The sequence below is a fragment of the Aotus nancymaae genome, unplaced genomic scaffold (assembly GCF_030222135.1).
Source record: "Aotus nancymaae isolate 86718 unplaced genomic scaffold, 86718_ANA_hifiasm-v0.15.2.pri h1tg000029l, whole genome shotgun sequence".
Classification (NCBI taxonomy): Eukaryota; Metazoa; Chordata; class Mammalia; order Primates; family Aotidae; genus Aotus; species Aotus nancymaae.
Window position 1 is genome coordinate 13,452,758 of NW_026988442.1, and position 25,221 is coordinate 13,477,978.

The window sequence follows — 25,221 nt, forward strand, 5'->3', positions numbered from 1 at the left end:
GCAAGAGAAGTGCTTCAACCCAAGATGCAAGGGTTGTAGTGAGCTGAAATCACGCCACTGCCCTCCAGTCTGGCAACAGAGCGAGACTCCATCTCAAAAAAAAAAAGGCCAGGAGAGTTGCTTGAGCCCAAGAGGTCAAGACTGCAATAAGCCATGATGGTGCCACTGCACTCCCTCCTGGGTGACAGAGTGAGACCCTGCCTCAAAAAAATTTTTCAAAAGGTTTTAAAATTAGGCAAGAAAGATGTAAGATTTTACCTTGTAGGTGAAAGTCCATGGGCGTTTAGGTTAGGAGGTGAGCATAAAATCTTGGCTCTGCATCCTAACTAGCTATGTGATCTCATGCAAGTTGCTTGGGCTCTCTGAGCCTCTGAAGAGTATTCTAAATGGAGATAACACTACCCCTTGGGCTGGGTTGTTGTTCCATTTGGAATACCTGGCACATGGGCCCTCAGAAACCATTAAATTTAGGAAGAAACAAAAGAAACCTTAACAAACCTCTTCTGGTTTTGGACAGTGTTTTGTCATGTACTCATACACATTTTCTGCATAAGGCTCTTTGGAATATAACTGCTGAGCATCTGTCAGGGCAGAGAACCAAAGGGCTACCAGCTTCCAGGGTTTCCCTACATTTCCATTTATGGGGTACCTTGTGGAGTAAGAAATTGTAACATATTTGCCCTCACTTCCTCTGACTTAGGCTCACTAGCATCTTTCAGACACTTGGCCACAGTGGGACCCCTGGTGTCACATAGTGGGGTGGTAGCTGAATAGGGAAGGCCGTAGCCCATGGTGTTCTCAGCACCAATGTTTACTGAGTCGTAGCTACCACTTAGATTGTGTTGTACTTACATTGTCTGATTTTATCCTCACAGGAGTCCCAGGCAATTGTTGTCCCTTTTTACAGATGTAAGATGAAGGAAATGTGGCCAAAATCAATAGCTAATAATTGGCAGAGACAAAATTCATACCTCAGTTGTCTTATGCCCAAGGCTAGGATGCACTGGCAGTATCTTACGATACCTATCCTAGTGTTTAACCCCTGTCACTCTTATGCCTCTCTCTTATCTATTAAAAACTGGCTTGCTTTGGTTGAAAACAACACAGTGGGGGGGGAAAACTGGCTTGCTAATGGTTTCTTCTGTACATTTTTTTTTGCCAGTTTGACTTGAGAAAGAAGTATGCTAAAAACTGCATTTTTTCAAATTTGTGGGTTTTTTAGAGATGGGGGTCTCACTATATTGCCCAAGCTGGACTCCTGGGCTCAAGATTATCCACCTGCATCAGCCTCCTCAGTGGCTGGGACTATAGGCATGCCCCACTGCACCTGGCTTTTATTACTACATGTTTTGACAGATTGTAAGGATCACAAAGAACTCAGTGTATACTGAAATTAACAGATTCTAACACTAATACGTAGTCACTATGAATTCTAGTCACCTATAAATTCAGACTGGTAATAAGTGTGTTGTGTTAATGACTCAAGGACTGAGCACTGTTGCTGTATGTGACATGAGTTATTCAAAATAATAGACAATTCTATTGGTATACGCTTAATTCACACAGTTGTTCCATTCCTAGAAATTTCAGTATATATCAAAACCTTCCCCCCTAAAAATAAGTTTTTTGAACTATTGATAATATTAAGCTGTTTCCAAGTGGTTGTACCAGTACACACTCTAGTTTGGGTGGTTAATTATTCACATTGCACCACATCCTTGCCAATACTTAGTAGTATGTGACATTTTCATTTTTTCAATATATTAGATATGAAATGCCATGTATGACATACCTGTTTATTTCTTTTACCTGTTTTTCTGCAGGGCTATTTTGTGTTTTACAATTGATTTGTTGGAGTTATTTATATAATCTGAATAGTGATCCTTTGTTGGTTATAATGTCATTTTGTGGGCCCCCCCCCACCCTATTGTGAATCGTTGCCTTAGTAGTGCGTTTAAAGTTATTATGAATGTGTGTGTATTTACTTGGTAGAATTTGATTCTACTGTGCTTTCCCTGCTATCTTCTAATTTAATCTCTGATTTCTTATAGGTCTGAATGGAGGCTACCAAGATGAGTTGGTAGATCATCGTTTAACAGAAAGGGAATGGGCTGATGAATGGAAACATCTTGACCATGTAAGAATCTTATAGTGTTTAATTTCCCTAACTCTTTATTACTTTTTTTTTTTTTTTTTTTTTTTTTTTTTTTTTTTTAGATGGAGTCTCTCTCTGTCACCCAGGATGGAGTGCAGTGGTACGATCTCGGCTCACTGCAACCTCCACCTCCCAGGTTCGAGCAAGTCTCCTGCCTCAGTCTCCAGAGTAGTTGAGATTACAGGTGTATGCCACCATGCCCAGCTAATTTTTGTATTTTTAGTAAAGATGGGGTTTTAACCATGTTAGCCAGGCTGGTCTCAAACTCCTGACCTCAAACGATCTGCCCACCCTCGCCTCCCAAAGTGCTGGGATTATAGGTCTGAGTAACCGCATCCAGCCTACTTTTGATTCTTAATCCTACCAATAATTAATGTAACATGTATGCTTGAAGTGAACATAACCATAGCCATGACATCCTTTGCTTTTAATAAAAGCTGGTTTAGCTAGTACTCCCCCAGCTAAGGAATTACAAAGTCACTCCCACATCTTTATGATGGGATGATCACGTCAGGTCAGAAAACAAATAAAGTTATGTAATATATAAGGGTTAAAAACAAAGGTCTGTAGCCAGGCATATTGGCACATGCCTGTAGTCCCAGCTACTTGGGAAGCTAAGGCAGGAGGATCTCTTAAGCCCAGTAGCCAAGACTTCAAGTCTAGTCTAGGCAACATAGCAAGATGGGATTTATTTTGCATTTGTTAATTGTTTATCAAAAGAAACTTTCTTTCTAATTTTTTCAATTCTGCTCCTTCTGCAGTAAAGAGAATTGTTTTTTAGCCCACATATTCATGTTTCCTAGTTTTGTAACACAGGTTAGTAACAAACATCTAGGTAATTCAACCCCCTAAAATTGTTTATATTCCAAAATTATTTTGTACTCTGAAAGATACCAGCCTTCCTCATCTCATCAAAATTTATAATTTCTATAGATATCTGTGTATGCCTTATTTTATGGTTCAGCCACAGCAAACTTACAGAGAGCGGCAACCCCCAGGGATACAACAAATGCTGCAACAACATGAAATCATAGACAGTTGGTCAGAAGGCCATGCATCTCAGGTTTTGTCCAAACACTGGAAGCCCTGGCAGTTATTGTCCTCGATAGGTATGTCAGCCTCAACACCAGTGTCCTTCCTGCTGATGGAGAAACAGACGTAATAAAGGGTTTCAAATGTAAACTTGATATTCCTAAACCTATCAGGAACCTGAATTCCTTATATTGGGTTGGCCTGTCCTTGATTTTCACTGTTGGTTGTTTGAATGCTTTCATCTCATCTCTGCCTGCCCTCCTTTCTGACTCAGGCACTGAATTGCATTATGGAAATGGTAGAGAAAACAAGGCGCTCCATGGCAGTTCTGCGGCGCTGTCAGGAATCAGATCGTGAAGAACTCAACTACTGGAAAAGACGGTACAATGAAAACACAGAGCTGAGGAAAACGGGGACTGAGTTGGTCTCCAGGCAACACAGCCCTGGGAGTGCAGATTCTCTGAACAATGGTAAGGGGAGAGTCTGCGGGGAACCCAGAATAAATGTCAGCCTTTAGAGCCCACCAATATGTCACGGAAGGCTTTTTCTACTTTAAAGGAGAGTGGTACTCAATTGTGAATTTAGGGAGACTCAGGTAATTATGAAGAGTAAATGAGAAAATATATGAAGCCCCTGGCATGTTTTGGTGTGTGGTGGTTGGGGTGGGGGGTGTTTGTTTTGTAGAGACAGGGTCTTGCTGTGTTGCCCAGGCTGGCCTTGGACTCCTGGCCTCAAATGATCCTCCTGCCTCAGCCTCCCAGAGTGTCAGGATTATAGGCCTGAGCCACTATGCCCAGCCTGGTACCTGGCATGTTCAAAAAATGGTAATTCTTCTTCATGGAGAGTATTTGTGATTTTGTTCTGTCTTTAACTCTCTCTACATATATGTGTGCTAGGTATTGGTCAAAGAATGTTTGGTTGTCAAATTCAGCCTGGGTATCAGATATACTAGGCACTCTTCTGTCATCACTTTTATTTCTCACAGTAGCCCTAAAAGTGTTTACATACCTTCCCTCCTCCTGTCCCCGGCCCACTGTCCAGGAAAATACCACTCAGTCTACCATGGCCTGGTGGCCTCCTACAAAAGTGTTTACTGTACTACGCTGGGTTGTCCCCTCTTGCCTTTCCGAGTCTGAAGCAGAAGCAATCCAGAGTACATCTAGCAAGCCTCAGTTACTCCTCTCAAAATGTTCCAGCACACTCACCCAATAACTGAGTAGGTACCCTATCCAAAGGCACAGCTGAGTGACAGGCCATCTGTGATCAGACTCTTTTCCCACCTACTCTGAGTTCCCAAATGTTCACCACAGAGAATAAGTCTCTTATGACAGACCTAGCATGTTCCCTTAAAGGCAGCTATTAGTGTCTCAAAAACTGTTAAGGAAAACTCAGCACTTTGGGAGGCCAAGGTGGGCGGATCACCTGAGGTCAGGAGTTTGAGACCAGCCTGGCCAACATGGCGAAACCCCATATCTACTAAAAATACAAAAATTAGCCGGGCATGATGGCAGGCACCTGTAATCCTAGCTACCCGGGAGGCTGAGGCAGGAGAATCACTGGAACCCGGGGGGGTGGCAGCTGCAGTGAGCCAAAATTGCACCACTGAACTCCAGCCTGGGCAACAGCAAGACTCCGTCTCAAAAAAAAAAAAAGTCTTGTGTTCGCTGGGCGCAGTGTCTCATGCCTGTAATCCCAGCACTTTGGGAGGCCGAGGCAGGTGGACCACTTGAGGCCAGGAGTTCAAGACCAGCCTGGCCAACATGGCAAAACCCTACATGGCAAAACCCTGTCTCTGCTAAAAATACAAAATACATGGTAGCACATGCCTGTACTCCAAACTACTCGGGAGGCTGAGGCAGGCACAAGAATTGCTCAAACCTGGGAGGTAGAGGTTGCAGTGAGCCGAGATCACGCCACTGCACTCAAGCCCAGGCAACAGAGCGAGACTCTGTTGCCAAAAAAAAAAAAAAAAAATTATATAAATAAATGAAAGTCTTGGGTTATGCAGAAATCCATGGTGTGGATAGTTATTTAAGTAAAGTGGTTTGGTGTTTTAGAGAGAAATCGATGAGAGGCTTTGTATGGCATTATTACTTTTCCCATTTAAATTAATGCAATGTAGGTTCCTCTACCTGAAAATTTATGATTCACAGTGTTTTCATGAACAGATTTTGCTCAGACAGCAAGGCATGTATTTAAGTGTTTATTAAAGGATGCATAAATAAGTGCAAAAACCATAAGGAAAAGAAGAAAATGCTTATCACAGAGATCAGGAGAAGAGTTTCCTCTGGCTGTGTGGGCAGAAGGTGCAGAGTTAGTGAGTTCTGGCTATGTCTTTGGACTGTTCTTAGGACAGTATTGTCAGTCTGGCTAGCATTATTTAAATATTACTATGGTTTGCCATTACTTACCTCTTAGGGATTTGTGGTTGCTGGTACTGTTCTCTTTCCTGAACTGGGGCTTATGATATTAAATTGTATATTAATATTTTCATTAAATTGCATGTTAATATTTTATGAACTTGTCAGCCATGTAATATTTTTCAAGTAAAAAAATTTATTTATTTATTTATTTATTTATTTTGAGACCGAGTCATGCTCTGTCACCTAGACTAGAGTACAGTGGTACAATCTCAGCTCACTGTAACCTCTACCTCCCGGGTTCAAGCAGTTCTCCTGCCTCAGTCTCCTGAGAAGCTAGGATTACAGGCCCATGCCACCATGCCCAGCTAATTTCCATATTCCTTTTTTTTTCTTTCTGATACGAGGCTTCACTCTGTCGTCCAGGCTGGAGTGCAGTGGCATGGTCTCGCCTCACTGCAGCCTTCGCCTCCTGGGTTCAAACAATTCTCATACCTCATGCTCATGAGTAGTTGGGATTACAGGCATGCAAGCTACCATGCCTTGCTAATTTTTGTATTATTTGTAGAGACAGGGTTTTGCTGTGTTGCCCAGGCTGGTCTCAAACTCCTGACTTCAAGTGATCCACCCACTTCTGCTTCCCAAAGTTCTGGGATTATAGGCATGAGCCGCCATACCCAGCCGAAAATTTTTAAATAGGGAAAAAATGCTTACTCGGCTATCAATTTTTTCTCAGAATGAGAGTTGACCTCACATTCTGGGCCATTCTCTGGACATCATAATTCTGAGGCTCAAAATCTGAATATAGTCCGGCTGTGGTGGCTGACGCCTGTTATCCCAGCACTTTGAGAGGCAGAGGCTGGCAGATTGCTTAAATTCAGGAGTTCGAGAACAGCCTGGGCAATTTAGTAAAACCCCATCTCTACAAAAAATAGGAAAATATGCTGAGTGTGGTGGTATGTGCCTCTAGTCCCAGCTACATGGGAGACTGAGTTGGGAGGATAGCTTGAGCGCAGGAGGCAGAACTTGCAGTGAGCTGATATTATGCCACTGCATTCCAGCCTGGGCAATAGAGCAAGACCCTATCTTAAAAAAAAAAAAGAATCTGAATATATATGTTGAACGAGTTCAGTAAGCAAGCAAGTTTGGGAAAACTGCATCTAGTTAAGCCCACAGCAGATGGACCTCATCCACTGTCACAGGGCTTCCAGGAAACTTTTTAGTGGCGTGTGTGCACGATTAAGGGTGACCACTCTCTGGAGGTAGGTCTCTACTATTGGAGACTGAAATAAACAGAAATCGGAATTAATAGTAGCTTTTCAGGGCAAAGAAAACTACCAAAAATGTAGCATTGTTAATACCTCTGGCAAGAAAAAGAGAACATTAGAAATCTACCCAACTCATATATCCAAATCATGAATTTCAAAAAGAGTGAACAGAACAAGTAGAGAGGATGGAATATTGAAATAATTCCAAAAAATTACCAAGACCTGCAAGACAGTTCCAGGTTGAATCACAAGTAGACAACACAGGAAAATAGACTTAGTCATTTAGCATCATTGAAATAAGATGATTCTGAAGGAGAATTATTTTAATTTAGAATTCTATACCTAACCAAAACAATTGTTAGATTAATAGCCTACAATTTTTAAATTTTTATTTTATTTTTTTTAAGAGATAAGGTTTCACCATGTTGGCCAGGCTGGTGTCGAACTCTTGACCTCAGGTGATCCACCCACCTCGGCCTCCCAAAGTGCTAGGATTACAGGCATGAGCCACTGCATCTGGCAATTTTTTTTTTTAATTTTTGTATTTTGAGATGAAGTCTCACTGTCGCCCAGGCTAGAGTGCAGTGGCACGATCTCAGCTCACCACAACTTCCGCCTCCTGGATCCAAACAATTTTCCTGCCTCAGTGTTCCTAGTAGCTAGGACCACTGGCGCGTGCCACCACGCCCGGCTAATATTTTTTTGTATTTTTAGTAGAGATGGCATTAGCCAGGATGGTCTCGATCTCCCAACCTCGTGATCCGCCTGCCTCGGACTCCCAAAGTGCTGAGATTACAGACATGAGCCACTGGGCCTGGCCAATAGCCTATAATTTTTAAAAAATGCACCTCCTGCCTGCCCTTTCTCACAGTATCTACTATAGGATACTTTCACTCTTTGAAAGTAAATCAGAAAACGGGAGACACTGAATTGCTCAAACAGGATACAACACAAGAAAGGAAGGAAAGGATTCCCTAGGCCGGTGAGGGAGAGCCCTGAGCATTAGTGGCAATGCAAGCCTAGAAAGCACCCAGTTCAAACTGGAACAGCCCAGAAGCTTGCTGGAGATTTCCTTAAGAAATGAAATGTATAAAATGTTTTCACACAGGAGGAGAATTTAAGATTCTAATTCTCATAGAAGTAGATTCTTACAGAGGTAATTATATAGCGGCCTGGAACAATGGCTTACACCTATAATCCTAGCCCTTGGGGAGACTGAGACAGGAAAATTGTTTGAGGCCAGGAATCCAAGACTTGCCTGGAAAGCCTTAGACAGTGAAACCCTGTCTGTGCAAAAAATTTAGAAAGGAAATTAGGTGGTCATGGTCGTACATGCCTAAAGTCCTAGCTACTCGAGAGGCTGAGGCAGGATGACCTGAGCCCAGGAGGCTGCAGTGAGCTATGATCATTTGCATCACTGCACTCTGGGTGACAGAAGAAGACCCTGTCACACACAAAGTAATTTGTAAAAATGCTGCCTCTCCTCCCCCCACATTTTTCCATAGGCTTAACGGTTAACAATGTATTCTTGTAGAATTTTCTATATACATATTTAAAGATAACATTTTCTTTTTTTTTTTTTTTTTCAAGTACAATTTCCATTTTATTTTTCTCCAGAGAATAGTTGTCTTCAATCTTTTACTCAGCTCCTTACATGGGTTTTGGTGGGGGTCGTGGGGCAGCTCCCGCAGGTCTAAATCGGAGTGGGGGTGTTCGGTCCTTGCGGGCTTCACGAGATCGATTCCTGACTACTTTGCTGTGAATTGCACAACTCACACAGTAACGTAGCTTCACATAGAGCTTGGGAAGTACATAGGCATCAAAGACGCTCGCTTCAGAAATATCCCTGACAGCTGCGGCCTCCGCTATGTTTTGAATGACGAATTTCTTAATGGCCTTGTCCTTGGGTACGCATTGGGCACAGTTCGTGCAGCTGAACATGGCCGCGGCCCTTTTTGGCACGACCGTTGTTCCTTCTTTTCTTTGTCATTTTGGAAGCTCGTAGCGGAGAAAGCAAGATAACGTTTTCTAATGTTTTATTTTGAAATTTTTGAAACACATAGAAATACTGAAAGAGACCAGCCTGGCTAACATAGTGAAACCTCATCTCTACTAAAAATACAAAAATAATAGCCAGGCATGGTGGCACACACCTGTAGTCCCAGCTACCACCCAGGAGGCTGAGGCAGGACAATCACTTGAACCCAGAAGGCAGAGGTTGCAGTGAGCCGAGATCACTGTGGATATTAATGGGATGTGGTTATGAAGGAGAAGGATCAGTTCTCAGGAGAAAAAGCTTCTGAGACTCTAGTTTCCTTTTCTTTTTTTTTTTTTCTTTTTTTTTTTTCTTTTGTTTTTTTTTGGACAGTTTCACTCTTGTTGCCCAGGCTGGCATGCAGTGGTGCAATCTCTGCTCACTGCAACCTCCACCTCCCAGATTCAAGCAATTCTTCTGCCTCATCCTCCCGAGTAGCTGGGATTACAGGCGCCCACCACCACACCTGGCTAAGTTTTTGTATTTTTAGTAGAAACAGGGTTTCACCATGTTGGCCAGGCTGGTCGTCTTGAACTCATGAGCTATGGTGATCCACCCATCTGCCTCGGCCTCCCAAAGTGCTGGGATTATGATGTGACCCACCGCTTCCAGCTGAGACTCTAGTTTTCTTAGTGAACCAATTGAAGATCATAACTTTTGTCTCTTTCAGGTTTAGAGATATAAGAACCATTGCTCTGGCTTCTGAACATAGAGTGAAAATATCCCTAGCTTCCAGGCTGTCCTGAGTAAACTGAGAGATTCCTTTAGTGTCAAGTGCTTCTCACCTTTTACTTTTGTCAGAGAAATAAAATGCTGAGGACTAGGCAGATGCACAGGATATGACCAAGGTCATACTGATAACTGAAGCAAGGTGGCTTTTCCTTGGTTGTCAGGTTTCCCCAAGGCCCCACAAGTAAATAAGTGTTTCTTACGTTGTTTTCTTATTTTATAAGTGTTATCTACATTCAGACCCTTTCTCCTACCAGTTTTTCTTATTTAAGTTGATAGCGATGTACTACTTGTTCCTTCACTTATGTTTGTGTGGCTGTTTCTGTCGTAGACTTCTCCCTGTGTTTATTTCATGGATCTCAGTTTCTAGGTGTTTCACAAATGACATGAATCAGGAACCTGATCTATATGTTAGAGAGAGCTCTTTTGTTTTCCTTTTATTAGCCATGGTGATGGCACTCCAGAGAGCCCTGTCTCACAGGAAGTATTAATACTATCAAAATTTTAAGTTTACTAGCCTGTACGAGGTACCCTTTTGGGGCAATGAAGATCTTCTGGATTAGATAGTAGTTATGGCTGCACAACATTGTGAATGTACTAAATGTCACTGAATTATACAGTTTAAAATGGTAAATTTTATGTGTTTTACAGTTTTTTTTTTAAAGCTCAAAGAAAGTAGTACCCAGATACTGACAACATTAAATTACTTCAGTTTTCACACTTCATAAGGAATAGAACCATTTTCCATAAAATATGTTGTATAACACCAGGCACGGTGGCTCATATAATCCCAGTTATTCTTGACACTGAAGTGAGAGAACTGCTGGAACCCAAGAGTTCAAGGCTACAGTAGTGAGCTATGATTGCACCACTGCACTCCAGCCTGGGTGACAGGCAGTAATACCCCATAGGGTTTTTTAATTGTATTTCAAAATCACAGTAAGCATACATGACAAGTCACTCTCCACCCCGTGTCCTTCCCAGCAAACCACTGATATGTTTCTTTGGGGAAAAACACATATTTTGAATGCAGCATTTCAGATCATAGTTGTGTTGGAGTTTTTAAAATTTATTATTTATTTATTTATTTGAGATAGAGCCTTACTCCATAGCCCAAGCTGGAGTGTAGTGGTACAGTTTTGGCTCACTGCAGCCTTCGCCACCGGGGATCAAGCGATTCTCTTGTCTCAGCCTCCCAAGTAGCTGGGACTAGAGGCATGTGCTACCACACCAGTTAATTTTTTTGTATTGTATTTTTAGTAGAGATGGGGTTTCACCATGTTCCCTGGGTGGTCTTGAACTTCTGAGCTCAGGCAATCAATCCACCCACCTCCCAAAGTGCTGGGATTACAGGCGTGAGTCACCACGCCCAGGCTGTTGGTTTTTTTTTTTTTTTTTAACTACTTTTTTTTTTCTTCTTAATTCAGTTCATAAGCTAAGACACTTTAATAGAAACTTCCTTAAATCACATGTAAGGATTCAGAATTGCCAAAAACAAAAGCTATATTCCCTGACACATATACAGGGCAGTGCCAGAAACCTGTGCATGGTGGGGACTATTGAATTAGATATGGACATACACACACATGCATATAAATATCTGTGTGCACAGGCCAGGCACAGTGGATCACTTGAGGTCAAGAGTCAAGAGGTCAAGACCAGCCTGGCCAACATGATGAAACCACATCTCTACTAAAAGTACTAAAAGTACAAAAATTAGCCAGGCATGGTGGTGTGCACCTGTAGTCCCAGCTACCTGGGAGACTGAGGCAGGAGAATCACTTGAACCCAGGAGGCAAAAGTTGCAGTGAGCCGAGATCGCACCACTGCACTCCAGCTTGGGCAACAGAGCAAGACTCTGTCTCAAAAAACAAAACAAAAAATCCGTGTGCACTTAATGTTTATACATTTATATTTTAGGAAATACTGTACCTTAAAAACACATACATGTTTTATGGGGGGAAAATTAGGACATAATAGGTAAATAAAAAGAAGAAAATGAAGATCACTTTTAATCTCACCACTTTGAAATGCTGTTAATTTGATGGGGGGTTGTGTTTTAAAACTAAATATTTACTGTACTATGCTATAATCTAATTTTTAGCCCTTATATGAGAGTTTTTTTAATAATAAATGAAATATATGTTTGAATCTAAGTGGTTAATGAGAAATCTGATCAAAAATAAAACTACTGATCATAGACAGCTTCTGACCCTATGCTTTTTATGTCTCTTCTGCAGATTCTCAGAGAGAATTCAACAGCAGGCCAGGTACAGGATACGTACCTGTGGAGTTTTGGAAAAAAACAGGTATGTGTCTTACTGCTCGTAGGTCATGTGTACTCACTAATTTGTGGGAGCAGGGAACAGATAACTGGGCGGATGGTTGGTAACTGAGTCTTTTGGTTGTGTAATAACCTGCTCCTCAGGGCTCTAGGCTCCTGCCTGTCCCACCCTGGCTTGTCCTGCATGTCTCCCCGACTTCCTGTCTTGTTACTTTGCAGGTCAGGAGTTTGGAATAGCTCCCTCTAGTCCCTTTCACACTCTTCCACTGGGTCATGCTGAGGTAATAAGTACCTGTCGACATGCCCTGTTTCGGGGCCAGTGGCAGAGTTCATTTTGCCTGATCTCTTCACTGGCATCTATAATACACTGTGTTCACACTGCTACCACATTTGTGCCCAAATTCTGCTCTGGGCACAGCTCTGTAACCCCCCTGTGCTTTCTTTCACCTTCACCATGCCACTATAGTCACAGCTGTTCTTGGTAGGCCTCCTTTTTACAAGAATAAGAAGGGTGAGGACAGCCTATTCTGTAAGTTCAGGGATGAACGTCATATCTCTAACGTCAACCTTATCCAAATACTAGGATTCTTGGCTGGGCGTGGTGGCTCACGCTTGTAATCCAAGCACTTTGGAGGCCAAGGTGTGTGGATCACCTGAGATCGGAAGTTCAAGACCAAATACTAGGATTCTTTTCCTTCTTGCCTCCCCATCCTAATTTCATTTTTTAAGTCCAATACAATTTTTGGTTTTTTTACTAAGATAAAATTTATTTCTATAAAAATGTAATACCTACATTCATAAAGACTGTTTTAATAGCATCAAGACAGTAGTAAATAAAGATATGAACAGACACATTATGAGAAATACAAATAAACATTGCAAATTATTTTTCCTTACTAGTAGTCAAGATAATGTAAGATAAAGCATCTCTGATAAATTAGCCCTCAGTTATTGACAATTTTAGAAGACCTTGTTGATGACACTCAATAATTGGTCAGAGGCTTATGTAAGAAATTAACGGAGTACATGCAAATTCTTGGAATCTTTCCTCACTTTCATGCCTTTGAATGTTCCCTTTCAAAAATGGAGCAGACTTAAACACAAAGTATTAAAGAAGCAACAGTGTCGGTGGGGTGTGGTGGCTCACACTTGTAATCCCAGCACTGTGGGAGGCCAAGGTTGGCAGACCTAGCTACTTGGGGGGCTGAGGCAGAAGGATCGCTTGAGCACAGGAAGTCAAGGCTGCAATGAGCCCCTGTGTTGCTGCACAACAAAGTATTATTTCACCATTTAAAACAATTTGGAAAACTGCATGTAACTTGTAAAAATCCTTGCAGTTGAAAATGGGAAAATGTATATTATGTTAACAAGAAGTGGAATAAAATTTTGGGAAATGAAGATCATCATAAGGTGAAGAGAACAATTACTATACACAAAATCTCTCTCTCTCTTTATTATTTTTTTTTTTTTTGAGATGTAGTTCTGCTTCACCACCCAGGCGGGAGTACAGTTTCACAATATCCCAGGTTCAAGTGACTGCCCTGCCTTAGCCTCCCAAGTAGCTGGGATTATAGGCACCCACCACTATGCCCAGCTGATTTTTGTATTTTTAGTAGAGATGGGGTTTCACCATGTTAGGCTAATTTCGAACTCCTAACCTCAGATGATCCACCTGCCTTGGCCTCCCAAAGTGCTAGGATTACAGGCATGAGCCACCGTGCCCAGCCACAAGATCTCTTTAAAACTAGTGACTTTATTCATGTTGGAAAAGCACTGGGGGGAAAAAAAAAAAAAAAAAAAACTAGTGACTTTGATTAATTGGGAGATACCTTTGGTTAACTATGGTTAAGAGCCCAACTTTGGTGCTGGCCAGCTAAATTTGAGTCCTTGCTCTGCTTCAGTGCCATCTATGACCTTAGATGACCTCCAGCATGATAGCTAGCCAAACTGAGATGATTACTAATTCATGCTTAAGCTGAGGAGTTAAAATGTACCTGAGAGCACTGTTAATGCTGGCTCAATAAGAGGGATCTAATAAGAGACCTGAGGAAGTTTCTTGGCCTTTGGGGTGAAGACTTCTTTTCTTAAGGCCAGAGCCATCAGATGGAAAGTTGTTTCATGGCAGCCTAGAATTCTGTGTTTGAACCTCCATTGAGCCTGTGCCATGTGCAAGAGGTAAACCGTGAGGGAGTTTCCTTAGGCTTCTTTATAGTCTGGTCTTGTGGACTCATGTCGGGAGCTATTATATTAGGACTAAACATTCACATTCTCACTGGGCTGAGACTCAAACACATGAATGTGTTATTTGCAGTATCTACACTAGAGAAATCAAGCAGGGCATTGGTGATGGAAGGAAGTGATCAGGAACCAGGTAGGATGATGGTTAAGTGGACAGGATTTAAAAGTCCAGGGCTCCTGGCAGTCTGCTCAAATCTATGTTTTAGCCCTTGTTTCTCCACCTAGTCTTTTCCTTTTTATTTTTTGGCAGGGATCGTGGAGTGGTGGCTGGGGGCCTCTTAGCCTTATTTATTTAATTTCCTCCCAGCCATTTTCACCTAGATGCCCTGGAGGCACCTCTGCCTTCTCACTTGCCTCCACACTAGCTTTGTGTGGACTGTCCAGTTCATTTGCCTAGCACTGCCATTCTCTTTCACCTCCGCATCCAGGCTCTTCAGTACTCCCAACCTTTTTCTGCCTCATCCCTTCCTCAGTGCCACTGACTCCTGCCTAAATGCAGCCTTTTCTATCAGCTTAATCATTGCACTAGCCTCCCAGTTGCTATCTCTGTCTTTAATCTTCCCTTGCATAGAATCCTTTGTGAAGTTTCCTTTAGAAAATAAGGTCAAGCTGGGCAGGGTGCCTCACTCCTATAACACTTTTAACACCAGCACTTTGGGAGGCTCAAGTAGGAGGATCACTTGAGCCCAGGAGTTCTAGACCAGCCTGAGCAACATAGTGAGACCTCATCTCTACAAAAAATTTAAAAATTAGCGGAGTATGGTGGGACATACCTGTAGCCCTAGCTACTCAGAAGGCTGAGGTGGGAGGATCATGATTCAGAGGTTAAGGCTGTAGTTTGCTGTGATCACGGCAGTGCACTCCAGCCTGGGCAACAGAGCAAGGCCCTGTTTTCAAAAAAAAAAAAGATAAAAGAAAAACAAAAGTCAAATTTCTTAGTCTGGCACGCAAGACTTTGCAAACTCATTTCCATCCACCATCTCAACCAAAACACATTGTCTTGATTCTCCCCTGCCCACTGAAGAGCTGATCACTTTTCTCCTTGGAACTCTATTCTCTTATAGTGACATAACATGTCATGAGAGTGTGGCCTGTGTCTAGTGACCCATGTCCACAGTCCTAGCTCAGTGGCCACCTCCATCTAAGTACCCAGCCAGCACCTACATGGATGGATGCATGAGTATGAATATCATGTATTCCTCCCTGTGTAGTTTTAGAAAAGATCATTTTATGTCAGCTCTGTCCTTTCTTAGAAATGCTATGGGGTGGGAGGGAAAAGATTTCTCGGCCAGTTAATTTTACTGTCACTTTCTTCTAGAAGAAGCTGTGAATAAGGTGAAAATTCAGGCCATGTCAGAAGTACAGAAGGCTGTTGCTGAAGCAGAGCAGAAAGCCTTTGAAGTGATTGCAACAGAGAGAGCACGAATGGAGCAAACCATAGCAGACGTCAAGCGGCAGGCCGCGGAGGACGCTTTCCTCGTCATCAACGAGCAAGAGGAGTCCACAGAGGTCAGAGCTCTGTTAGCCCTAGGGGCCGGGGCAGGCAGCTGGAGTGACCATGCCCGCTGCCCTGTACGCTGAGCAGGAAGACACAGGCAGTCTGCTCTTGAGCTCGACGATGATAATTTTTATCCAGTACCAGAAGAGTTTTGGTTCTCACACTAAGACTATTTTACATGCCAAGATAATAAATTATTACATCGTATTTTTACACACATACACATATATAGAGAGAGAGAGGCTCAGTGTATTGGTTAAAATTTTGGGAATTCACCCTAAAGACAGAGTTTGTGTAATTGCATGATGATGATGATGACCAGCATTGACAAAGTTAGCTTACTGTGTGCCAGACACACAGCGAAGTTGCATATTTTCTTTTTGAGTCTCACATTGGCCCTATGAGGTAGATACTATGTTGAATCTCTGATTCACAGATGAGGAGACTGTGGCTCAGGGAATGTAACTGATATACTCCCTCAGTGCTGAAGTCAGGGTAGAGGAGTAAGAAAGTGCAGGGTCCTTTAGCATCTAGAATTTTTAGAAATAGGATAGCTGGCTTGTGGACTGAAGTAACAGGTTGGGTATATCTGCCTGATTGCCCAGGACTCAGGGCCCAGGACTTGGTGATGGTTCTGTACAGGACACTTGGATACTACAGTGAGGAGAAAAATGCACAAACTGAAACGAAAACAACCTGTACCAAAGCATTCGAGCAGCCCTTTCAAATTCAATGCCGTTTTTCTGTAACTTTCATTTTAGTCATTTTTTAGCTTTAAAACGAGAAACAAGTTTCTTTCTGTAAGTAAGTAGATCTTATCTACTGGATGGGAGACCGGCTGTCTTTGGGACATTCTCTTGAAGTTAAGAACTCACTCTTGGGCTAGGCGCGGTGGCTCAAGCCTATAATCCCAGCACTTTGGGAGGCCAAGGCGGGTGGATCACGAGGTCAAGAGATCGAGACCATCCTGGTCAACATGGTGAAACCCCGTCTCTACTAATACAAAAAAATTAGCTGGGCATGGTGGTGCGTGCCTGTAATCCCAGCTACTCAGGAGACTGAGGCAGGAGAATTGCCTGAACCCAGGAGGCGGAGGTTGCGGTGAGCCGAAATCGCGCCATTGCACTCCAGCCTGGGTAAGAAGAGCGAAACTCCATCTCAAAAAAAAAAAAGAACTCACTCTTACCCAGGGTGGAGTGCTATGGTGCAGTCTCAGCTCACTGCAGCCTCCACCTCTGGGTTCAAGTGATTTTCCCACCTCAGCCTCCTGAGTAGCTGGGACTACAGGTGTGTGCCACCATGCCCAGCTCATTTTCATATTTTTAGTAGAGACAGGTTTTTGCCATGTTGGCCAGGCTGGTCTCGAACTCCTGCCCTGAAGTGATCCACCCACCTTGGACTCCCAAAGTGCTGGGATTATAGAAGCACTTTTTCTTTTAAACCATAGAAATGTTATTTTCTTGTCATTTATATTGTCCATTTCAGTATCATACTGTCAGGCATAGCAGTGTGCAGATGAAAATGCCTAAATACCATGTGGGGATCACCAAGGATGTGGTGAAATAACTTAGTATAGCTCTTCAATATAGATACTGTGGGTTGTGAGAAAACAGTCTCTTGCTTATAGAAAATATGAATTAAAAAAAAGAGAGAAAACAGTCTATTTAACCCCCCTCCCTTTTCCTTCTCTCCTCCTCCTTTTTCTTTAGAATTGTTTTTGAGGCTGGGTGCAGTGGCCGATACCTGTAATCCCAGCACTTTGGGAAGCCAAGGTAGTAGGAACACTTGAGCTCAGGAGTTAAAGACCAGCCTGGGCTAGATGGCGAGACTCCATTTCTGCAGTTGGCCAGGCATGGTGTCACACATCTATAGTAGAGCTACTTTGGAGGCTGAGACAGGAGGATTGCTTGAGCCCAAGAGGCTCAAGGCTACCATGATCGTAACACTGCACTCCAGCCTGGGTGAGAGAGCAAGACTCTATCTCCTTAAAAAGAAAAAAAAAATGATGACGATGGCAAGATGAGGGGAAAAGAAAAGAGAATTGTGCCAGGCACGGTGGCTCACGCCTGTAATCCCAGCACTTTGAGAGGCTGAGGCGGCCGGACCACCTGAGGTCAGGAGTTTGAGACCAGCCTAGTCCCCCATCTCTACTAAAAGTAAAAAATTAGCCATGTGTAGTGGCACGTGCCTATAATCCCAGCTACTCGGGAGGCTGAGGTAGGACAACCATTTGAACCCAGGAGGTGGAGGTTGCAGTGAGCCAAGATCACACCATTGCATTCCATCATGGGCAACAAGAATGAAACTGCCTCAGATAAAAAAAGTGAATCGTTTTTGAGAGTGATATATCTGTTCTGCATGTTTAATTATGTATCTATAGCCATCCATATCAGTATCTGTATTTGTCTGTATTTATCTACTTTTATCTCTGTGTTTAACTATATCTGTCTCCAAAGGAAAAGTACAGCTTTTGGCCAAGAGCATACATCCTGGATCTGGACTGCGTAGGTTTAAATCCCAGCTCTCCATTTTCAGAATTGTGCTTTTAAACAAGCCTCAAAATGGCCTCCAGGTGAGGTGCACACCAGCACCTATCCCTGCAAAATCACTTTTCAAAGCAGGGAAGAGACAGAGAGCCTGTCCTTTGGATGAGTTTGCATTGGACTAAAAGGGCTGATTCTCGTCCATCAAGAATATTCATCCAGAATATTCTAGTTGAAATTTAGCAGGTATCCCTGGAGTTTCTTGTTCATCTTGTGAAAGATGGTTTGGTATGGGGGAAGGAGGAGGCCAGGACTGGAGGTTAGGAGCCCTGACTTCTGGTCCCACTTCCCTCTCACACTGGCAGTACACTCTTAAAAGAGTCAGTCTCCATCTCTGTTTAATGAGTATAGCCGCTGCCATCCTATTGGTCTGATAATTACTAGGAACAGGCACAGTAGCCCTTGCCTGTAATTTCAGCTCTTTAAGAGGCCAAAGTGGGAGGGTCCTTGGAGGCCAGGAGTTCAAGACCAGCCTGGGCAACATAAGGAGTCCCTGTCTCTACAAAAAATTAAACAATTAGGTAGGCATGGTGGCACACGCCTATAGTCCCAGCTACTCAGGAGGCTAAGGTGGGAGTGTGGGAGGACCTCTAGAGCCCAGGAAGTCAAGTCCAGCCCGGGCAACAATAGCAAGACCGTTTCTCCAAAAGAAAGGAAAAAAAAAAAAAAACAACAGCAGTAGCTTTGGTTAAGATTATCAGTAAAAATAAGATTATTTCTCTAGTGAGAGGTGCAGTATCAGCCAGGTGCCTATAATCCCAGTACTTTGGGAGGCTGAGACGGGCAGACGGGCAGATACTTAGGCCCAGGAGTTCAAGACCAGCATGGCCAACATGGCAAAACCCCGTCTCTAGTGAATATATATTTTATATATATATAAATACAAAAATTAGCCAGGCGTGGTGGCACATGCAGAAAGGAGCAGGATAAATGTTCGTCTTAACACGTGGTCTTAGGATAGATGGCTATTGGGGGAGACCCTGGCACAGAGTTTTGTTTGGTTTCTGACTATTAAAATCTGAGTCAAAAGATGAGTCTATGCCTTAAGCAGAAGAGATGGACTACCTGTCCTAGGCATCCTTCGTTTCATTGTTCCTGTCATCCTGCAGGTAAATAGTTTTCTTGTTTTACAAATGAAGGAAACTCAGAAAGGTGGTGTGTATTTCTCATAAACAGCAGTAGAGGGAGGACTTGACCACAGCTGTATGTAGCTCCAAAGCTGGGGTTCTCTACCTGCAGCCCCTTGCTTTACTGTGCAGGGGATGAATGCCAAGCCTGCCCCTCAATCCCAGCAACCACTAACTGGTGCCTGTGTCTTGCAGAACTGCTGGAACTGTGGCCGCAAAGCCAGCGAGACATGCAGTGGCTGTAATATCGCACGATACTGCGGCTCTTTCTGCCAGCACAAGGACTGGGAGCGGCACCACCGTCTCTGTGGTCAGAACCTGCATGGCCAGAGCCCCCACGGCCAGGGCCGGCCGCTGCTTCCTGTAGGCAGGGGCTCCTCTGCCAGGTCCGCCGACTGCAGCGTGCCCAGCCCAGCCCTGGACAAGACCTCTGCAACCACCTCGCGTTCCTCAACACCTGCCTCCGTGACAGCCATCGACACCAACGGCCTCTGAGCCCCAGACTCTAGTTACCCTGATGGCCGCTCAGTACCACAGAACGTTTGGACCAAGGGACTGGCTGTAGGAACCCATACATGTAGCTGCTGGGTCATCAGCAAGAATTGGAGTCAGGAAGAGTCCAAGCCTGAATAATAGCACCCACAGCCTCTCTGGGCACTTGCCGTCTGTGGAGCCAGTGTGCCAGTCTCTACACATGGGCAGCCGGCCCGGCCCCACTGCCACCTCCATGGCTTTCCTAGTTGTTCCTCTCCCCATTGAAGCTGGCTTAGCCAGTTCCTTCTCAGTGTAGACCACCAGCTCCCCTCCCCATCTCCTTGAGTCAGCAGACTTTTGAATGTGCCCGGCTAGGCTGGAGGTGGCAGGCAGCAGGCTGGTGGAGGAAGCCCCTCGGATAAGGAGCAGCCCCCTCACCCTGAACAGCTCCTTCGGCCCTATCTCCACCCTCAGCAGATGACACTGGTTGGCCTCATGGGGACTTGGGTAAGCAACAGGCGGCACTCAGGACTCCCTTCTCAACCCTGCTGTTCAGACTTGTTCAGATCTCAGAGTCCACAGGAAAGAAGTCACTGTTGCAATAAAAGCACCCATAGTAGCAAAAACATAAACAAATAAAACTTCCCGCACATCACATGATTTTGGACAAGATCTTCCAACCTTGCTGGCTACTTTAGTTTGGGACCTGTTTTTTTCTCTTGATTTTGCTTGTGCAGAAAATAGTTTCCAACGCATGGATTGGTCTGAGAGAGAATGAGACTCAGTTGTGGATAGTCTGTTCTCTCTGAGCATGTTGGCCAAACTAGTATCGTCAAATTACTGAGTGGATCATCTCATGGAAATACAGACCTTCTCCCACCACTTGGCTGTTTGCACAGTCATCTTGTTCTGTGTCCTTTTATCTCAGACCACACACATCTGGATTGCTGTGGGCATCTTCTGCCCATGGGCTCTATTTGGCAACTGCTGAGACACAGTTGTCCTGCCGGACGTGCTGTGGCAGGTTGGTAGGACTTGCCCCTGCTGTCAAGGCCTGGTCTCATCTAAGCAGCCCTTCTGGACCTGAAAGAATTCTTCAAACCTCATCATTTCAGGTCATTACACCTACTAAGTGGATTTATTATCAGGCACACAATTTCTGTTTCCTTCTCTTGTATTATCCGACAGCTCATCAGAAAGGTTTCATGAAATAGGAGAACCATTTTGGGAAAAGCTCACCAATTTTTCAAACGGGACATCACCTATACCCTTTTCAGAATGTTTGGAACTGCCTCCCACATTTCTTCTCTTTTGCTTTTTGTTGTTGTTGTTGTTGTTGTTTTCCGACCAAGTCTCGCTCTGTCACAGTGCAGTGGCACGACCTTGGCTAACTGCAACCTCCACCTCCCAGGTTCAAGCCATTCTCCTGCCTCAGCCTCCCGAGTAGCTGGGATTACAGGTGCCCGCCACCACGCCCAGCTAATTTTTGTATTTTTAGTAGAGACAGGGTTTCATCATGTTGGCCAGGCTGGTCTCCTGGCCTGTCTTTTGGGGTTTTGATGGGAGTCTTGAGGACCCTGACCCTCCTGCTCTCCACCTTCAAGCCTCCAGCATCCTCTCACACCCAAGAATCAGTTGGATTAAGTTTGATTGGCCCTTTTCCAGCTGGCCTTTGAAACACAGGTTGAATCTCCACTTTCTATGCACTGACCAGAGTCTAAAATAAAAACTGTCAGTACCATAGAGGACAAGGGATCCACACAGTCTTGTTGCATACAGCTACATCTTACTTTAAGAATGTCAAGTCCCTAATTTACCGTAACCAAGCATTTTCAGTCTTACAAAGAAACCTAGTACATGACACCTTTAAAATGCCTAGATTTCCATTGCCTAAAGTGAGGTATGACCAGGGAAAGAACAGCAGAGGATCATGTTACTTTGCTGTGGAACACATAGGACCCACAGTTTTCCAGTCCTAATACACTGGTATTCTCCCATCCCCACCTTCCTCATTAAGCCTCAAGCCCTTGGTGGGGAACCCTGACTAGAGAATGGAGTCAGTACCCTGGACAGGGCTATATTTCCATAAGACTTGGCTGTCTGACAAGGAGGTCGCAGGGCCTCTACACCAGCTTACTGGTTTTTCATGGATTCATTGGCTGAACACCTTAAGCAGGTTTTAAAAATTTCCAGTGGCCGTAAACCCACTCAGGGTAGCTCATGCTTTTACTGGTTGGAATAAGAAGCCAAAAGCCAACAAAATAATATTTAGCAACCCCAGTGCCCATTTCTACAGCTAAGGCTTAGGTTTGGTGTACAGAGCCTGGCCTACTTTAGTGGGCTGTGGTTCCTGTGACAGTTTGGTTTTCCACCTTGCTCCTGTGCTGCCCAGAGGCTGATCTGCAACCCTGGGCAGTATTCAACACTGAAGCTCCATTGATTAACCTTTAGCTGTGTTAATTCTGGTCAGTTTCACACAGAAGTCATGAGGGCCTCTGTCCAGGACTCCCTGTTCACATTTTAGGAATCCCTTTCTGAAATTCTTCAACTCTGGTCAGGAGGAGGAGCACCAGTGGAGTGGTGCAGGAGCGAGTCCAGGTTCCTTGCATGGTTTCCAACCTCTGCTGACAGCACCTCAGCTACCAGGTTGGGAGTGGAAGTTCAGGCTGCTTAGAGAACTGACCTCCATGGTTAATATTTGCAGTGACAAAAGGCAGAGAGGGGCTGGCATGGTGGTACAGAAACCTAGAAACCAAAAAGCAAATGCAACATGTGAATGGCCATCAGCCAGACATGTCTAGGATAAGACCAGTGCACAGCGCCTCCCGCCAACGGCACTGATGTGTTCTGGGACATCGTGGTCTCCTGCCAAGTGAGGAATGACTGCAAGAACCAGAGAAGACCAAAGATGCCAAATGTCCCAAGTTTTTTGAGGGCCGGGTTTCACATCTTTGTTTTTTTTTTTTTTTTTTTTTTGATCCCCACTTGCCTGCATCATGTCTGACTATCCGGTGGTAAAGGTGACTCAAGAAGTTGTTTAAGCCCAGGCCTAGGCAGTCCACCTCAGGAGGTGGGGACACTCCACGTTGGGCCCTGCAGCTCCGGGGCTGGTGCTCTAGCAGATCCGCTCAGGCCCAGTTGGGTGACCATGTGGTCACAGATCGGGTGGATTATTTCTAGGGCGGTACTGGGTTAGTCTGTCAGTGGGTCTGAGTCTGGAAACGGGACACATCTTCCCACCACAAGTCCACACCTGGCCTCAGCTGCTGCCCGCTCTCTGCAGCGTGGACTTCCTTTGCCCATTTGGACCAGAAGGTCATCAGGAGTTCTTACTGGTGTCAACTTGACAGCTCCAGCTTCCAGACAGAAAATCCACTCTGCTTTGTACAGCCCTGTCCCAGACTTAGCGAGCCTCAGCCTCATCACCTGCTTGCAAAGGGTATAGACATTCTGGGTAGTTCTAGAGGATATCTTAGCAAATGCGTTTGAAGGTTCAACACAGCTGGAATCGTATGGCAGTGAGCTTTTCAGAAAGACCGGACGGCCATCTGTCCTGGAAATCATAGAAGGGATTATGAATTGAATAAATCACTGAAAATAGAACACTTCATGGAGGCTTTCTTCAGAACTGAATTAGAAACAAGGTTTCCAGGCTCCCAGGTCAGAAGACCAAACCAACCTCCTTAGATTCTTTTTTTTTTTTTAAGCTGTTTGTTTGCAGAGAACTGGGTGGTAGCAAGTCTGAACCAAATGGAAAAAGAGCGAGCGGAGCATGGACTTTTGAGCACAGGCCAGATGGCCAGCTGTCGAGAGCAGCCCTGCCCAGATTCTGGCAGGGGCTGCGCCAGCGGCTTCACAGGGCCCTTCCAACTCTGGAGTGTCTGTAGTTCTTGTGAAACCAAAACATTGACTACCTGCCTCTTCGCCCTCGGGCATTGACATGCTCATTTCCAAAGATGATGGTGCAGGTGACCTTTTCCATCTTGAGCCAGGAGAAGGTTAGGAGGCCTGAGGGGTGGGCCTTAGGTCCCCTCCTCCCCCTCCACAGCCCCCGATGTGGAACTTCCCTCACAGACCCCATCTGGTAGGGCCTATGGCTGCCCAGTGTACACTCAGTGATGCTTATACCAAATAGGGCATGTGCGCTGGTGTCTGTCAGAGACAGCCTGTCCCTACCTTGGAGTCGGCAGAGAAGCAGCAATAAGTATTAGGCAAATGATTGAAAGGGCTGCTGGGCTGAGAGGCCTTCAGTACCCGTACGTGGCTTTCCAAGTTCCTGACGAGGCTACAAAGGCTCCACTCATAAAAGAAAGTCAATGTAAATAAATGGAAAACGAAGCCTCCACGCGTGGTTTTTAAAGGGGGATGATGAATGTGAAACCACCCACAGAATGCGTTAGAGTCTGGTTTTTCTGTGCTTTGTCATTTTACTCTGATAGGAACTTTTGTTACTTAACTCTGTGCATAACTTATTTAATGTACTGTATAAACGAACCAAAACTGTTAAATATGTATTTAGTTTGTTCTACTTAAAGTAGTCAATAAAAAGGCTATATTCCTTTCCTGCCTCAAGATGGAATGGAACTGGGAGGGAAGGTGGTCCCTACACTGGGATATGACCCCTTGCCCTAATTCCCAAATTCTTGAGGAAGTGGGAGAGAGCGGCCCCAACTGGTTCTAGTCGTGGCCTGAAGAGCACCCAAGGAAATGAAGCAGGAGGTCCCTGCACCCCACGGGCCTGGAGCTGTCCTCTCTGGGAAGCCAGCTGCAGCAGCTCATCACTGCCCTGTGGGGACCAGGCCCAACCAGGCTGGATGTTGGAGCCCACCAGTGGGCCTGTGGTTAGGGCCAACAACTTCCAGACACTCCTCGTTACTCCTCAAGTGATTTTTTTTGGTGGAGGGGACGGTGTCTACTGCCCAGCCTGGAGTGCAGTGGTACGATTTTTTAACTCTTCACCTCCTGTTGGGCAATTGGATTGCGTTCGAGTTTTCCAGTACAACATACATCTCCTATGCATACTCTTCCTTTGCATGATTTATTTCCTTAGGATAATTTCCCAAAGTGGAATTTTTGATACTGAACATTTCTTGGATCCTTGAAGTGTTCAAATTACTCTCCCTAAAAGCCCACCGTTACTTCCAGCAGCCCTTGGGTGGTACTTTCCATGGCCCTAAGGCTGGTACAGGCACACCTGTGTGTGGAATCTCAGGCTGCCAGGCCAGTTTACCAGCTGGTGAGCTGAGGCCTCACTTCTGTCACTCCAATACCCATCTGTGCTCCCTGCCTGAGGCCCACCTCTCCTGAGCAGCCTTGCCCAAGAGGCTGATTGGCAGCACCAGCTTGGCAGTCCTCTCGAATGCAAAGGGAGAGGGGCTGGCCTGTGGCCTGGGGCTTGGCTCTATGATCTTTGATGCAGGTGGTGCCAACTGCAAACCTTTCTGGGCCGCACTACAATCTGCCCACCTAGAACAATGA

At 44.6% G+C, this 25,221-nt stretch overlaps 1 protein-coding gene and 1 pseudogene across 6 annotated transcripts in view; one reads left to right on the forward strand and one right to left on the reverse strand.

Annotated features, from left to right (window-relative positions):
• CBFA2T2 (CBFA2/RUNX1 partner transcriptional co-repressor 2) overlaps positions 1-24,303 on the forward strand; it is a 150,229-nt gene extending 125,926 nt beyond the window's left edge. For 5 of the 6 annotated variants that reach the window (XM_012455182.3, XM_012455181.3, XM_012455183.3 and 2 more), the window contains exons 7-11: positions 2,052-2,137; positions 3,462-3,657; positions 11,820-11,888; positions 15,420-15,610; positions 19,465-24,303. In XM_012455182.3, coding sequence (XP_012310605.1) covers positions 2,052-2,137; positions 3,462-3,657; positions 11,820-11,888; positions 15,420-15,610; positions 19,465-19,764 — 842 coding nt within the window. In that variant the 3' untranslated portion in view covers positions 19,765-24,303. The remainder of the gene's footprint in view (positions 1-2,051; positions 2,138-3,461; positions 3,658-11,819; positions 11,889-15,419; positions 15,611-19,464) is intronic. The other variant, XM_021665816.2, reaches the window with a different exon arrangement.
• Positions 8,366-8,930, reverse strand: LOC110567177 (small ribosomal subunit protein eS26-like; annotated as a pseudogene).
• Positions 24,304-25,221: the final 918 nt, after the last annotated feature.